This window comes from Etheostoma cragini, chromosome 8 (assembly GCF_013103735.1).
Source record: "Etheostoma cragini isolate CJK2018 chromosome 8, CSU_Ecrag_1.0, whole genome shotgun sequence".
NCBI lineage: Eukaryota > Metazoa > Chordata > Actinopteri > Perciformes > Percidae > Etheostoma > Etheostoma cragini.
This window is the reverse complement of record NC_048414.1, coordinates 5142252-5156172: the sequence shown is the minus strand read 5'-3', so window position 1 is coordinate 5156172 and position 13921 is coordinate 5142252. Positions and strand designations below refer to the sequence as shown.

Sequence of the window (13921 nt, the reverse complement as noted above, 5' to 3'; positions counted from 1 at the left end):
AAGATTTACCCTTGAATGAGTAACAACTGAATAAAACAGATAAACAATCCTTGTCTATGTAATTTTCCCATCACAGCTACAAACTCTGCCGAATTTCAGCTCACATGGATGTTACCAGTCACTGAAAATTAACTGGGAATGCTGGAGAAGAGAAAAAAAGAAAATAACTGGTAACCTTGGACATGGTGCCATTAGCTGATGTCAGACTGTTTCCCAACACACTTAGTAGGCTGCTGCTGCTGCTAACAATGCTGCTTTTAATGCTAATCTGGCACTGGATCTAGTAGGGTGACTGACGCTATAGTTGTGGAGTGGAATTTTCCTTCTGCATTACCAGTTACCAATACCATAATGATCCAACCTACAGAGAATTATTCATTTGGATGCTTTTGTCAACCTGATGAGGGGCTCTGAGCTTTTTATCATCTCCATCAACTTTGAGGACTGTAATTTCTCTCTTTAGCTGCTAAATGATCCATTTCATATTTATTTCATTGCCACACACTTTTTGTACAAATGGAATAAAATCAGAGCCAGGCAGAGGATGTCCTGTACTGATGAGCTTCTCAGCAGCATTGAATCTACAGTATCTCCAAACTCAAGTTAAACCTGAGCACAAGACACATTAAAGTGACAAAAATTTAAGGCACAGCAATAAAGAAACTGTGCTATTAGGTTTCATTTTTTTGTCACATTCAGTCACTGTAAGCAAACAAAGCGTTTCATTTGAACAGGATGTCATTTTATTAGGACATTTAAGAGCAGCTTATGAGAGGTAAAGATAACACTATTACAATTTAGAATTTGTACATCATAAAACCTTTAAGGCCACATATACAGTACATGGAGGAATAGTTTGAACCTGAACATACATTTTAACCTAATTTCTAATAATGTTTGTCTTTTAGACAGTGAAAAACATTTTAAAAGCTTCAACTTGAGTATGTTCAGCCACCACATTTCTATGTTTTCATATGGACATTTAAAAACAGAAAACTGAACAATAGTTTTCCGTAATAACAATATCTGTGGCCTAAGATCAGTTCCATGTCCAATAAGTTACATTTTACCTTTCAAGTAAGAGCAAATGCTGTCCCAGAACTCCAAACTATTCATTTCATAAGTTATAACGCCTAACTTTAAGAGCACCAACATACGTCACCCTAGAAACATGATCAAGATCAACATTGATCAACATTACAACACTGCAGGCAAATATCTGGCATCACAGCAAAATGTATGCTGTTGGGAACTCTAATTATGTTTAAAAGTAATAAGTTAGCATTTATTTCAAGCTATGAAATTGTTTCCCCCAATGGTCGTACAGTACATCATTTCATGTAAGACAATGCAGGTAACCTTTTACATATTCTAACCAAAAATGACCCATTTTGAAATTAGAATTAAATAAAGACTTGATTTGCCATCAAGAGTTTATTCATTCCCATTTATAGTTATCTGAATCGGCTCCGATGACTGTACATCTCCATGTAATTTAGATCTGTCGAGGTATTTCCCACACATCATTAATACCCTTCTCTCACAGACTGTCAGCTATGACATCATCTGGCCAGTACTCATCCTGCATGTAGTGGTTTGAGGAGGCGAAGCTGGGCTCGTGTGAAGCGTTGTCTCCCCTCAGTTTGTTCTGCAGCTCCTGCTCCCACTCGCCCTCCACCAGCTTGTAGAGGTCGAGGGCGGCCAGAGCATCCTCCACCGAGCAGTGACCCCTCCTCCCAACCTGGCAATGTAGACACAGACTGGGTTAGCATGGTAAACAAATCAAACTGCTTTTCTTACTAGAAGCGGACTTCAACAACACAGACCACACTGTAGTAATGTGTTAGAAAGGGATTGCCATAAAGAAGATCAGTCATTATGCCGGCTTTGGTTCTCTCTTTTCCCTCTGCCTTTCCTGCCTTTCCCCCCTTCCCCACTTAAACAATGCCAGTGTAATTCTGCGCCAGATTCTACCTTAAGTATAAACAGGTGAGAATATTCAATTTTAACCACAGTTGTCTACAAAAACAAAACCATAATTTTAAATAAGTACAATTTAAACCACACATTTACAGTGTCTGAAGATGCTCACCTGAATACTCCTGTTCAGCAGCTTCCTGGCCAAGATTTTTAGGGAGGGGCAGCGTTCACGGCAGAAACCGGCCAACCGGCTGAGGTAACGTGTCGTGCAGGTGTCCCGGACCATGTGACCTGGATGGGCAATGTCCAACGCCTCAAAGTCATTGTAGATGGAGTGGCCGACAACCACTTTGCCCTCAAGTATACTGAGGATCTACAGGAGAGAAGCCACGCAAGTGCAGAAGAGGATAAATAAATTTACCTGGCGTCAATGATTTGGAGTGTCTGCTAGGTTTAAGAGTGACACCTCAAACCACTATGACCAGGAGCCTCATAAGTTTTAAAATTTAGAGACAGCACAGAAGGTTATCTTAAATATTTTCAAGACCCCACCTCAGGCCGGGCTGGATTTGTACTTAAATGTGACTTTTTCCTCAGCAATTAACATATCTACATTCTTATTTATTAAACTTTTTAATGGCGATACATGTGTTCTGCATTAACAAAAAGCTGAAAATGGCTCAGTTTTGAAAAGAAAAATAAATACAACTTCTGGTTAACATTTTTATTTGTAGCTCAGAATACTGTAACATTTAAAAGCTACTTCTGATCAATGAATTAGCTCTGCAACATGGCAGTCTAGTAATTGTAGTGTATATGGGATACGGTTTAATCCAAATGTTGAAGTCACTAAACCAACCAACTACGCTTTCACGCAACCTTGGACATTAGACGTATACTCACTGCCTAAGCTGACATATTCATTGTAAACATAAGTATTTAGAGGGAGAAGATACCAATTGGTAAATCTCAAATCAAGTAAAGCGGGCCTCACCTCCTCCCTGGCCTGAGCAAAGGGGATGGCGTTGTGCAGGTGATGCCTCCGGATGCCGCTCCAGCGAGTCCTGTAGTCTGTGACGGGCTGACATGGTTGAACATATTTATCATACAATACGTTTCCATGATAGTCCAGTATGCTGCAGCGCGCCAGCTCACTGCAGCTCCCGCCGGGCCCCGTCCCAACCATCTCACAGTCCAACGCCACCACTGTGATCGAGCACAAGCTGAGGCACGGCGAGCTGCGGCCACTGACCGGAGGACTCGTCTCAGAAGAGAAACCACTGTCCACCTCCCAAATGTCTTTGAGGGCAGTGACTAAACTGTGGGGCTCAGAAGCTTTAGGCTCAAGGTGTTCAGGTCCAGATACACGAGTGCGCTTGCTTTCAGAGTCCAGAGTGCTTTGACTTCCCTGGTTTGTAGTGTTAAATTTTGTTTTTTTGACCAGTGTATTTTTATCCAGTGGTTCATTGTGGTTGTCCATTGTTTTCCTTTTCATGTTGGCAATGATAATCTTCTGCTGGCATTTTTTCCTAGCTCTTGAGTTCTCCATGGCATGGAGCATCATCGATTTTTTGCACAAATATCTGTAGTTGCTGAAAAGCCCCCACGAGGCAGCTTTATTCCTTTTTGACGCCTCTGCCATCATCAACAAATGAAACCGGCATTGAAGTCATTTTCTAAGGAAATAAAATAACACAAAACACCCTGATTATCGACAGGAAAGAAATTCAGTAGTTGATTCAGGATTCTCTTTTAAATCTATCCATTTGCTTTGATAGAATGTAGCATTGTATCTTTTGTTACTGGGCCTGTTACTTTAACTTTGTTCTTGTGTGGGTATAACGTGAGGACAGCATACAAACAAAGTGCATAAGAGTGAACGGACGGAAACTGACATTAGGAATAATATAAACATTTGTACAACTCCTTTACGTTACAGTCTACGAAGACATCGCAGGCTTGGCCATGGAGCAATATCACGGGCTTTAAGGGGTAGGTGACTGACAGCACCAAATTAAAACACGCCAATTCTGAAGAAACAAACTGTGGGAATCTAGTTTGCATGATAAATTTACCAGGTCAAATGGCTCATTAAAAGTTTTAGAAAACGAATTTTCAGAGTGTGAGAACTGTCAAGGGTCATTATTCCGAGATATCTAGTTACTTACGTAAGAGACAGCATATTGTTTTTCAGACAGTGCCACCTTGAATGCATCGCTCGTAAAGCCCGACTGAAAATGGGTTTAATCATAGCCAGACTAAACCAGCGTAGTGTAAATCTATGCTAACTTTAGCTGCAAGTACTATAAACCAAATTGTCGTTTACAGAAAACGTGTATCCTTAAGCAGGCCGTAACAGACAGTAACTAGGCGAGCAATGTGTGCTCTAACTAGCCAACTATCGTTAAAAAAAAGCTTACAATTATTTACAAAGACGTGCTGGCGTGGAATGAAATTAAACCGCATTAAAAGGGGGTTTAAACTGTAATTCCCTGATATTTCTAACAGAGTTTAGCGTTCCGTTAGCTAACTAGCTAGCTAGCTAAGTAAGGGAAACGGTAGCTAACGCTATAGAAGCCACGTCAAACAAGATATTAAACATCATTCCTCGAAGTAAAATGACCCGTACGACTAATGCGAATAGATACATTTGTTGACACATAAAACACAAGACTACGACATGACATTAAAGCAGATTGCATTTTTTCTATATTACCTTTTGAGGCATTAGAGCAGATTTCATTATTTCTGTATTACCTTTTGAGGTAGCTAGCACGTGCACAGCCAAGCTGCAGGCAGAACCAGAACATGCCTGGACATATGTCCTTTGCTCTTTATCTGATTGGCTCCTTCTCTTCTTCGTTTGTTGTTTTACAGAAAGCGTTTCTACTGTCAAAGATCAACGGACTCGCCTCCTACTGGTTAAATGCGCTATTGCCCCAAACAGTTACGTTATGTCATAGTTAAGTGCAACATTTTATTTATTAGCAAGTTAAATATGACATTTTAAAATCATATTGTGACATTAACGGACACTAAGTCACAAATTAAGTCTCTGATGCCTAGTGCGTTCATAAACACAGAAATATAAGTGTGGTTTCCCATTTGCGGAAACTCGGCTGCACCTTTCACCAATTGGATCATCAAATAAAACCAAATACTATAAAACGGAAGAAAAGCAAACTGACTTAGTGGGTGCCAATTTTAACAGGTTTCTTCAAAAAGCCAGTTTGACTTATATTCTCCCTAAAATCTTAAGAGTTGTTTAGCATGACATGTTGGCCAAAATTCATCTCCAATGTAATAAGTTGAAGAGAAAGGCCTTACTGTACACAGGTGACATTTAATACTGTAGAAAATCAATAGTTTTTCTATTTGGTTATGATGGAAATATTTGATTTTCCCTTTAATCACAAATGTTTTGAGTAATTATTTACAGACCAAAACAAATTCAATTCAATGTTGTTTTTATATGCACAACCAACATTAAGACAAAAGCCAAGATATCAAACAGATTTGTCAATTGACAAAATCATCAGCAATTTTTCTGAATAATTGTGAAATTATATCAGGGGAAAAAAATTTGAAATATGTCAAGCTTCTGAAATGTGAAGCGTTTCTACTTTTGTTTGCTACCATAAATTAAACATCTTTAGGTTTTGGACTGTTAAAAGAAGACAGACATTTTCTCTCAAATCCCTACTTGGTGAATTATAAATAAATTTTGAATTACAAGAATGTTTCGCCAATGCTTAAAAATGAGTAAATAATTGGCAACAGGTTTAGGCAGTATGATAAAACATTGTTCATGAACAAAAATCATACAGTTTTTGGTTTTGTGGGCCTTTTTATTTCACAATCCTTCCAAATGTACAAAAACAAAGACGTGTTACAAAGACAAAAAAAAAAAAAAAAAAAAGAAATTCACCATTAGCATTATCCCCTGTGACGACGACAACAAAAACCAAAGCGACAGATGACTGTAGATGGGTGTCAAACCAAAGTGCATCAGCCTGAGGTGAAGTAGACAGACCAGGGGGAATAAAAATCTCAATTTTCAAAAGCGGTCCCCTCTTCCCTAAAAATTTGTTTTTGTTTTTAAACAGCGGGCAGGCCCTGGCCACCACCTTTCCACAGGTTCCCCAGAGCAGTGGAGGACCTAAAGGGAGGGCCGCGTCTTTTCGACTTGGCCTCAGAGCATTCGGTAGTTCACTAAGAGTGGAATATAATTTAGTTCTTTCTTTGCATGGATTTCCCCAATCCTCCTTCCTCCTGTTGTGTTGGTGGTGTTGAGTTCCTGTTTGGAGAGCATTTATAGCTCTGTCTTGTCATCATCATCCTTCTTCTTCTTCTTCTTCTTGGTCTCCTCCTGCACTGCCAAGGGGTTGGTGGCCTCCCTCTTCAGGTAGGAGATGAAGTCACTCACCTCGCGACCTCCCTGCAACACAAGCATCGAGACGGGACCATTAGCAGAGTGAATATAAAAAGGAAATTACTTTTTTTTTTAAATCATCACTTCAAGCTGATTCTCACCTCGTATTTCTTTGGGCTCATCTTACGTCCAGCTGGGGCAAAGTACAACGTTGGGAAACTAGACAGAAAGGTTGAGGAAATTGATTACAATTCATATCATTACCATGTCATACTGTACCATTAGACATTTTGTTCTGACACATTGACTTTAAGATCAATCGACACAGGATTATGGCACACAAGCCAAAATCTTGATAATTATCCCTTAGTTTTGTGACCAATATACATACTGCGCTGCACACCTTAGAATTGAAAAATCTACTAGTCAGTTCTCTCTGGTGAAGGGACTATGTGATGGCCTCACGGTTTTCTAAATTACTTCAAACCCAGATTGGCATTTCTGTACTAAAATATCTTGAAATTTATCTGCTGACATATTAACTGATACCAATATATCTATAGTGCACCGATATGTCTGCCTGGATGTTTAACTTCCAGAACTTTTAAATGACTGTTGACTTTGTTGAAATCAAAGAACTAAAAGTAAATGTGAATTATGTGATATTTAGGTTTTTGGTGACATGATCCGAACGAATTTAGTGTTTTTTGCCCTTGTGATCCAGTCAAGTGAATTAAGCATCAAAGCATATCTCCACCATAGAGTTTATCAAGGATGTGGTGAGCAGGATCGATGAATTTGGGGGTTACATTTCCGAAATTTAATGTTTCCAGACTTCTCAAACATTCAAGGCTTTCCCTGAGTATTCCATTGACAGAGCTCATGACTTACCCGCTGACTTCATATGGAGACGGCACATCATTTGCTGTGGCGTCCATCTTGGCAATGACAACGTTGGGATCTCCGGCAAGCTTTATTAAGAGCACAGGAGAAACTTAACAATTTGCAAGCTAGTTCACAAAATCCATTTTCTAGAGTCTGCAAGTTTTGTTTAGACCATGCTAACCTGGCAACAACTAATCCAACTTACTTAATTGTGGTAAAACAGCACTCGCATAAATGGATTTCTATGGGTTAGGGTACCTAAAGTTATTAAAATGCAGCTTTTATTCAGAGTACTATCTCCGTTCCCTCACCTTCTCTCCCAGCTCGTTGAATTTGGGCTCCAGGCTCTTGCAGTGTCCGCACCACGGAGCGTAGAACTCGATCAGCACGTCTTTGCTGTCGTCGTTGACGATGGAGTCGAAGTTCTCGGCCACAACAACCTCAATACAATTGACAATATTCACAAGTTTACTCATTATGGATTGATAGCATTGCAAGTAAAATGTTAAGTCATCAATACATAATAGTAGCTTAAGACAATTAGCTCCAGCCCAGTAATGTTATTGGACTATAATAAGAGGAATTTATCCATGTGTACATCAATATAATGTGGTGGGGCCAATTTTAATTCCTTGATATACACCACCAGGTGACTTGATCTTTATTAAATTTATCATAATTTATTGATTTATATTTTGTATTGTTAATCTAATTCTGCAAAGTAACTAAAAAGGTATTGTATCCATGTTGTAGAGTAAATAGTACAATATTTGCCTCCAGAATGTGAGCGAGTACAACAGATTTACTACCCTATAAATCAGGGTACATAACCTGTATTATTGTACTGTAGATTTTTATACCTTTAAGGTTCTACAGACAACAGGATTGGAATACATTATATAAGACCCTGGTAGAAGCTCTAAATATACTGTATATGTTTTTCTAGCCACCCCTTACAAAACATGACAGACAAATGCAATCAAAACACCAAAGATCTGGCTGTATTGGAAGATGAAGCATCTATGTATATTTTGCTTTCTTCAAACTAGTAAAATTGCTGAAGTTACAAAAAAAACAAAAAAAGAGACAGAATTTTAATTAGGGTGAGACTTCTTCCTGCAGCTCTCCCTCTCTTGCACAGGCAATGCATGCCCAGATCAATCAATAGGAATGCTCTCTTTGTCTGCAATCACCTGGGACTGACCAAAGTCTCCTGTGACAAATACATTTTCTGAAGACAGCGCCAATGTGGTGCAGAAGTCTAGTTTTCTCTCAGACCACTTAAGTTACAATATGCTGAAAGATGACAGAATTTTCGCCCAATGACGCCAAAAATATGTAAAAAATAAAAAGTACCTACCACAGCTTCAAGTGTAGTAGTTTTACACAGACAAGAGTGTAAATATTAAACATTGCGTGTGAAAATGTCGGAGTAGCATGCAAAAACATTGTCTTTTAAAAAAATAAAACAAAAAAATAAATACCAAGAGGTCACAGGAAGAAATTAAGAATCTTCTTGAACGTTTCATCTCACCTTGACAGGTCCATCATTGCTCTCTGGGATGGGTTCTGATTTAAGGTAACGCTTCAACTTGCCATCAAAGTAATCCTGAAGGAAATGCTCCAGAGCTTTCCCATCACGACTGTTGATACAAAACCAGAACAGGGATTTAGAAAGAAAATGAAAGCGTTTGGGAAACACAAACGCAGAATCAATACATGGATTGCAAGTTGTTTATCCGACTTTAATGTACAATTTCTACTTAATTACGCAGCTCCTGCAGTCAAATGAAAATGGGTAACTTGAGTTGTTATTTCTGTTATCTGTTCATTTAGTGGTCTAATGCATTAGACGAGAACCTCCTCACTGTGTTAAACATACTTTACTACTAAAAAATTTACTAAGTGGCACTTTCTGTAGAAAGTCCAACGTTTTTTTTAAAGTTTAGCCAAAGGGTGGTTGTGTGTGCATATTTAAAGGATTAATAATGTGTATGCTTTGTGCGGTAATGCACTTGTGGCAAACAAGAAAAAAAACATTTGATCTGACTCACGAGAACTCCTGGGTCATGACGTATTTGTCTTCCTTGCCGGTGCGGATGGCCACCAGAGGCAGTTCTCCCGAGCTGCTGTCCATGCCGAACTCGGACACATCTTGGCTGAACATGCTCTTGCTGGCCACGGCAAAGTTCAGCTTCTTGCCCTGATCCAGGAAGCCCTTGGCCACCTTCATCACCCTGTGAAATGTTAAAGTTTGGTCTGTTGAAAATGAGGACGAAAGCGGCATCTCGTGTCAAAGGTTGTATTCATGGCTGAATCCAACTGTGAGGTTACAAACAACTTCAGCTAAGCATTCTCAGGGTGCAATGGGTTAAAGATTTTGGAAGAAAAGTGAAATACAAGTGTTGCTTTGATTTCAATATTGCTTATTAGAACCTGGTGATTAACGGCCACAGAAGAGACACACTGAGATTTGAGAAAGCCAAAAGCTCCTGCATGGTGCCGAGGAAAGAACAACCCCGGGGTGAGTTTAGAGACACATACCTGTTCCTCCAGTAGTTGGAGCCCTTGGGGTTTTTTTCATAATCAACATCATAATAAGCCACCATCAGGTCTTTCCCCCTCAGCTGGTCTTTGTTGTCGTCCGTCATGTGGGGGCAGATTCCAAAGCTGAGTTGAAAAGAGTAAAAATGTAAGTACAAAATAATCAGTTTGCAAAGGAATGTAAAACCAACAAGCTATACTCTTTTAGCCAGTTATGGCCTAACACATTGGCCATTGATCGTCTACAGCAGAATACCAAATACAATCACTTAGTTTGTTAAAAGGTGAGATCTAACCACACTGTTCATGTCTTTCAGAAAGTCTCCACAAAAGCAGATCAGTTATCATGTTTAGACAAGAGGTGAAGCAAAGTGAAAGCAAAAGTAAATTTTAAGTCATGTGTACAACTACTGTAATCCTTTTTGTTACAGTTTTATCAATGTGTGTTGGCAGTTCAAAATCAAAATTGAACGTTAAATATCCTCCTTTAAATTAAGAAAATGTGAAAAAATAAAAAAGGCACTTATCACATTCATACTGGGAAAAATATACAGAAAGCAATTCAAAGGGGAGGGGGGAGTTAAGAGTCCTTACTAAAGCTCACTGGAGAACAACATCTATAAAAAGCTCTATCAAACAGACAGGGCACATCAACTTATAGATGACACTACACAACTAAAATGACCAGCCATAACTGGGAAAGATAATTGAGCCAGCTGATCATACTCACAAATACCCAAATGTCTACAATGGTAATACTTTTTTTAGACTGCAAAAAACAATTTAGTTTTTCTTGTCTAAACAATTAGAATCACTAAATCACTCAATTATGTTATTTAGCCTCCAAAATGTAATGACACCAGATAATAAAGTCCAGTATCTATTCATCACAAGAGCCAAACACATCATAAATGTATGTATTTCCCAGAGTTCAGTGAGAGCGGACTGTGTTTGCTAAGCGGACACCTCACCTACTACACAAAGTCCTGTTGGCACCGGGCCATCAATGTAAATAGGAACCATATCTATGCAAGATGACTTTACCACTGCCAACAAGACCAACTACTGTAAATGTATTTTAAAATAAAAAGAAATCAGCTCTGCTGCCTAACTGGAACATGAATATTTGTATGTTAGATGATGTATGTGGGACAATCGTCTCAGTCAAGACTCACATGTTGTCCTGGATGAACTTCTTTATTTTGTTGCTGGTATATTTGTCCTCGCTGTATTTTACAGTGCTGTCTTCGAACTTGTTGTTGAGTCTTGGTGGGCGGAACAGGACGATTCCCCTGTGAAACAAAACAGGAAATGTCACTGTAGTCTTGCTGCACCAACAGCTACACCAGTGATATAAAATGTGTAAAGAAGCAAGGTTATTTTCACTGCATTACTAATAACAGCTCCCAAGGCCTCAAAGCACAAACTGGCACAGACTGGGCCAGAGGCAGAAAGAGCTACTTACTCTCCGTCAATGCCGTGGCTCTGGAGGAGAGCCTCAGAGTTGGTGTGGGCAAAGCGGTAGTTGTCCCTCAAGGCACTGGCCGCCTTCAGGAACTCTGTCTTTGCTGTGCTTTTTTCATCGGAAAAGAACCCTGGGAAAGAAAAGTGAATCATGTTTGGATAAGAATGCAACCACCATGGTCCCACTGTTCCCAACCGTGACTGAAATTCAAACAGTAACTCACCAACAACACTTGCATCCTGGTCTGAAATGTACTTTGCCAAGTCTGTGTCAGCCTTAAGCTCCACAGAAGCTGGTCCAGCCTGCTTCTTAAGGAAACTGACAATCCCATCTACAGAGAGCAAAAGAAAAGCAGACAAACACAAGGTGTCAGAAATAAGCATATATGAAAAGGAGTACTTGTTCAAGTGTGAGAACATTTAAGCACTTTTAAAAACACACACACACAAAAAAAAAAAATTCAGAGGCAAGTACCTGCAGTTCTGGGACCATCATAGGGACCAGTTTCCTCTCCATCCCTGAAGATCTTCAAAGTCGGGTAGCCACTGACACCATATTTGCTGCATGTGTTGCTGTTGGATGTGCAGTCAACCTAAATGGATGCAAAAAGCATTCACTTTCTGATAAGATACAGAGAGTACTATATCAAAGAGTGCACAAAGGCATCGTTAAGTGGACGAAGTAAACTGCATTACGTAATACCTTGGCCAGAGCGACAGTGCCTTTCAGACGAGTGGCGGCTGCCTCATACTCAGGTGCTAGTCGTTTACAATGGCCGCACCTAAAGGACAGAGGATATGGATCAGTCAAACAAGAGAACAGGTTACACTACCGCTGTATCTAAGTTTTAGCTTGGCGAAGATCCTGCGGGAGAGCTAGTGACCTGGAATTTGAGATCTGAGGTAATTCAATTGGATTTGTAAAATACATAAAAGTTTGTTAAGTGTGGAAAATGACTAACAAGATTAAGAACAATTTAACTTTAATTAGCTTTTTAAAAATATTAGGGAATGCACGAACTATTATTTACTTACCATTATATATTAATTAATTACTCTGTTGATCATTTGATGTATCATTTTGTCTGTAAAATGTCAGCAAATATCCTAAATGACATCGCAATTTTGCTTATTTTTCTGTGTAATTGTTTGAAACCATGAGATATGTGGTTGCTTATCACAGACAATTAAGAAAACAGCTTATATTCACATTCGATCAACTGGAACCAGAGTTTTTTTTTGCTAAAAAAACAAAACAATTCTGATCTATAAATTACATTTTAATATATATCCTGCTTAACTTCAAGTTTGGCACCGTTGAAATACGTCACAGTTCCTCTGGACCAATCAGAGGTGGACACCAAAACTTCCCTGGCCAATCACAACGTTACAACAGCGAAAGGGCACACCCCTAACTTCCTCATAGCCTCATTAGCACGACGCATTTTGCATCGAAAAGGATTCACAGCAGTTAAAAATGCAAGTCAGGGCAAATTGTCTTTTTATTGTTACAGTTTATTGTTTAGTATACTTTCAAATTGTTGCAGTCTTGTAATTTAATATCCATTTAAAGTCTATAGATACAGCTAGTTGGCTAGCAACTCCACACAGAAAGGCCCTGCTAGAACCGGGTATCGAACCCAGTACTCAGCAGTGCTAGCTGCGAGACATCCAGCAAATGTAGCCAACGTTTGCAAACTGATTTGCTTATGAAATCTTTACAAAGCGTGAACATACTCACCAAGGGGCAAAAAATTCCACAAGAGCGAGATCATGTTGTCCGATGTTGCTTTCGAAATCATCATCCGTGTAATCAAGCACATCACTGGCCCAGGTGAAGCCGGTGAGAGCTGCCAAAAAAAACAGCCTCAACATCGCACACCGCGGTAGTTTAAACATCTTTTTCCCTTTGTTTAACAAAATAAGTTTTATTTGCAAAATGTGTCCGCGGCAGCCCCCTCTTCGGCGACGTGAAAGCCAAGGGTGCAAGCTCCTCGGACAGGGCCAAATGCAGACTAGTCGATAGAGAAAGAGAAAGGGATGGAGGCGGTGAGGATGTTCAGGCAAATAGCGAGACCTCTCCTAACCACAGTGTGGCAACCTCCCATTGGTCCATGCGACGCGTCAGTCAGCCTCGGTTAGCTAATGAGAGGCAGGCAACCGGCACAACATCGTCTCAGAACCAATCACAGCTCGACAAAAATCACAACTCTTCACATCACACCAAGGGAATAGACGCGGAAGTGGTTAATAGTTTGCTATTTGATAACATGGCTTTTATTGAACTGCAAACAACTCTAATATTTGTGTATTACAGTATGTTGTTTAATATGTCACCAACCCATGGATTTATTAGACACCAAAAACAGCTGCAGTGAGGAAATAAGAACACAACTTATCTCATATAACAACAATAACGTTTTTTTTCATTGTCATGATGAACAACAATAACAGAGAAGCAGTTGTTGGCAATAAAAATCTTGGATCTCAGGCTCCCTCCAACAATGCTAATTTAAACATGTATTTAGAGAAAGAAAACCATGCAAATAAAAAAATGAGAATCTAAGACAAAAAATAGTTTATAACTTAAAATATAGATGGAATAAAATATGAAATAAAAGAATACATCTGTGACCAACAGTATTGAAAAATAATGTAAACAGGGATGACGTTAATATAGACATGTAAATAAATTTAGAAATAAAGTAAAGAAGAGCTTTGGTGCCCGCACCTTAT

At 39.3% G+C, this 13921-nt stretch overlaps 2 protein-coding genes across 3 annotated transcripts; both read right to left on the bottom strand.

Moving 5' to 3' along the window:
* Window positions 1-720: 720 nt before the first annotated feature.
* Window positions 721-4816, bottom strand: isg20 (interferon stimulated exonuclease gene). 2 transcript variants are annotated; one of them, XM_034878188.1, is made up of 4 exons: window positions 4637-4816; window positions 2915-3596; window positions 2093-2293; window positions 721-1741 (listed from the first exon to the last, which is right to left on the bottom strand). In XM_034878188.1, exons 2-4 carry the CDS (start codon window positions 3563-3565, stop codon window positions 1541-1543), a joined length of 1053 nt encoding a protein of 350 aa, XP_034734079.1. In that variant the 5' UTR covers window positions 3566-3596; window positions 4637-4816; the 3' UTR covers window positions 721-1540. The 2 variants fall into 2 exon arrangements, with proteins under 2 accessions (XP_034734079.1, XP_034734078.1); XM_034878187.1 differs by having other exon boundaries at window positions 4678-4816.
* A 1040-nt stretch (window positions 4817-5856) lies between these two features.
* pdia3 (protein disulfide isomerase family A, member 3) lies at window positions 5857-13235 on the bottom strand. The gene is made up of 13 exons (XM_034878186.1): window positions 12927-13235; window positions 11889-11967; window positions 11661-11778; window positions 11410-11517; window positions 11187-11316; window positions 10897-11013; window positions 9722-9847; window positions 9232-9414; window positions 8712-8820; window positions 7489-7617; window positions 7184-7263; window positions 6454-6511; window positions 5857-6358 (listed from the first exon to the last, which is right to left on the bottom strand). The coding sequence occupies exons 1-13, from the start codon at window positions 13082-13084 to the stop codon at window positions 6233-6235; spliced, it is 1521 nt and encodes a 506-aa protein (XP_034734077.1). The 5' UTR covers window positions 13085-13235; the 3' UTR covers window positions 5857-6232.
* Between the last annotated feature and the right edge of the window lie 686 nt (window positions 13236-13921).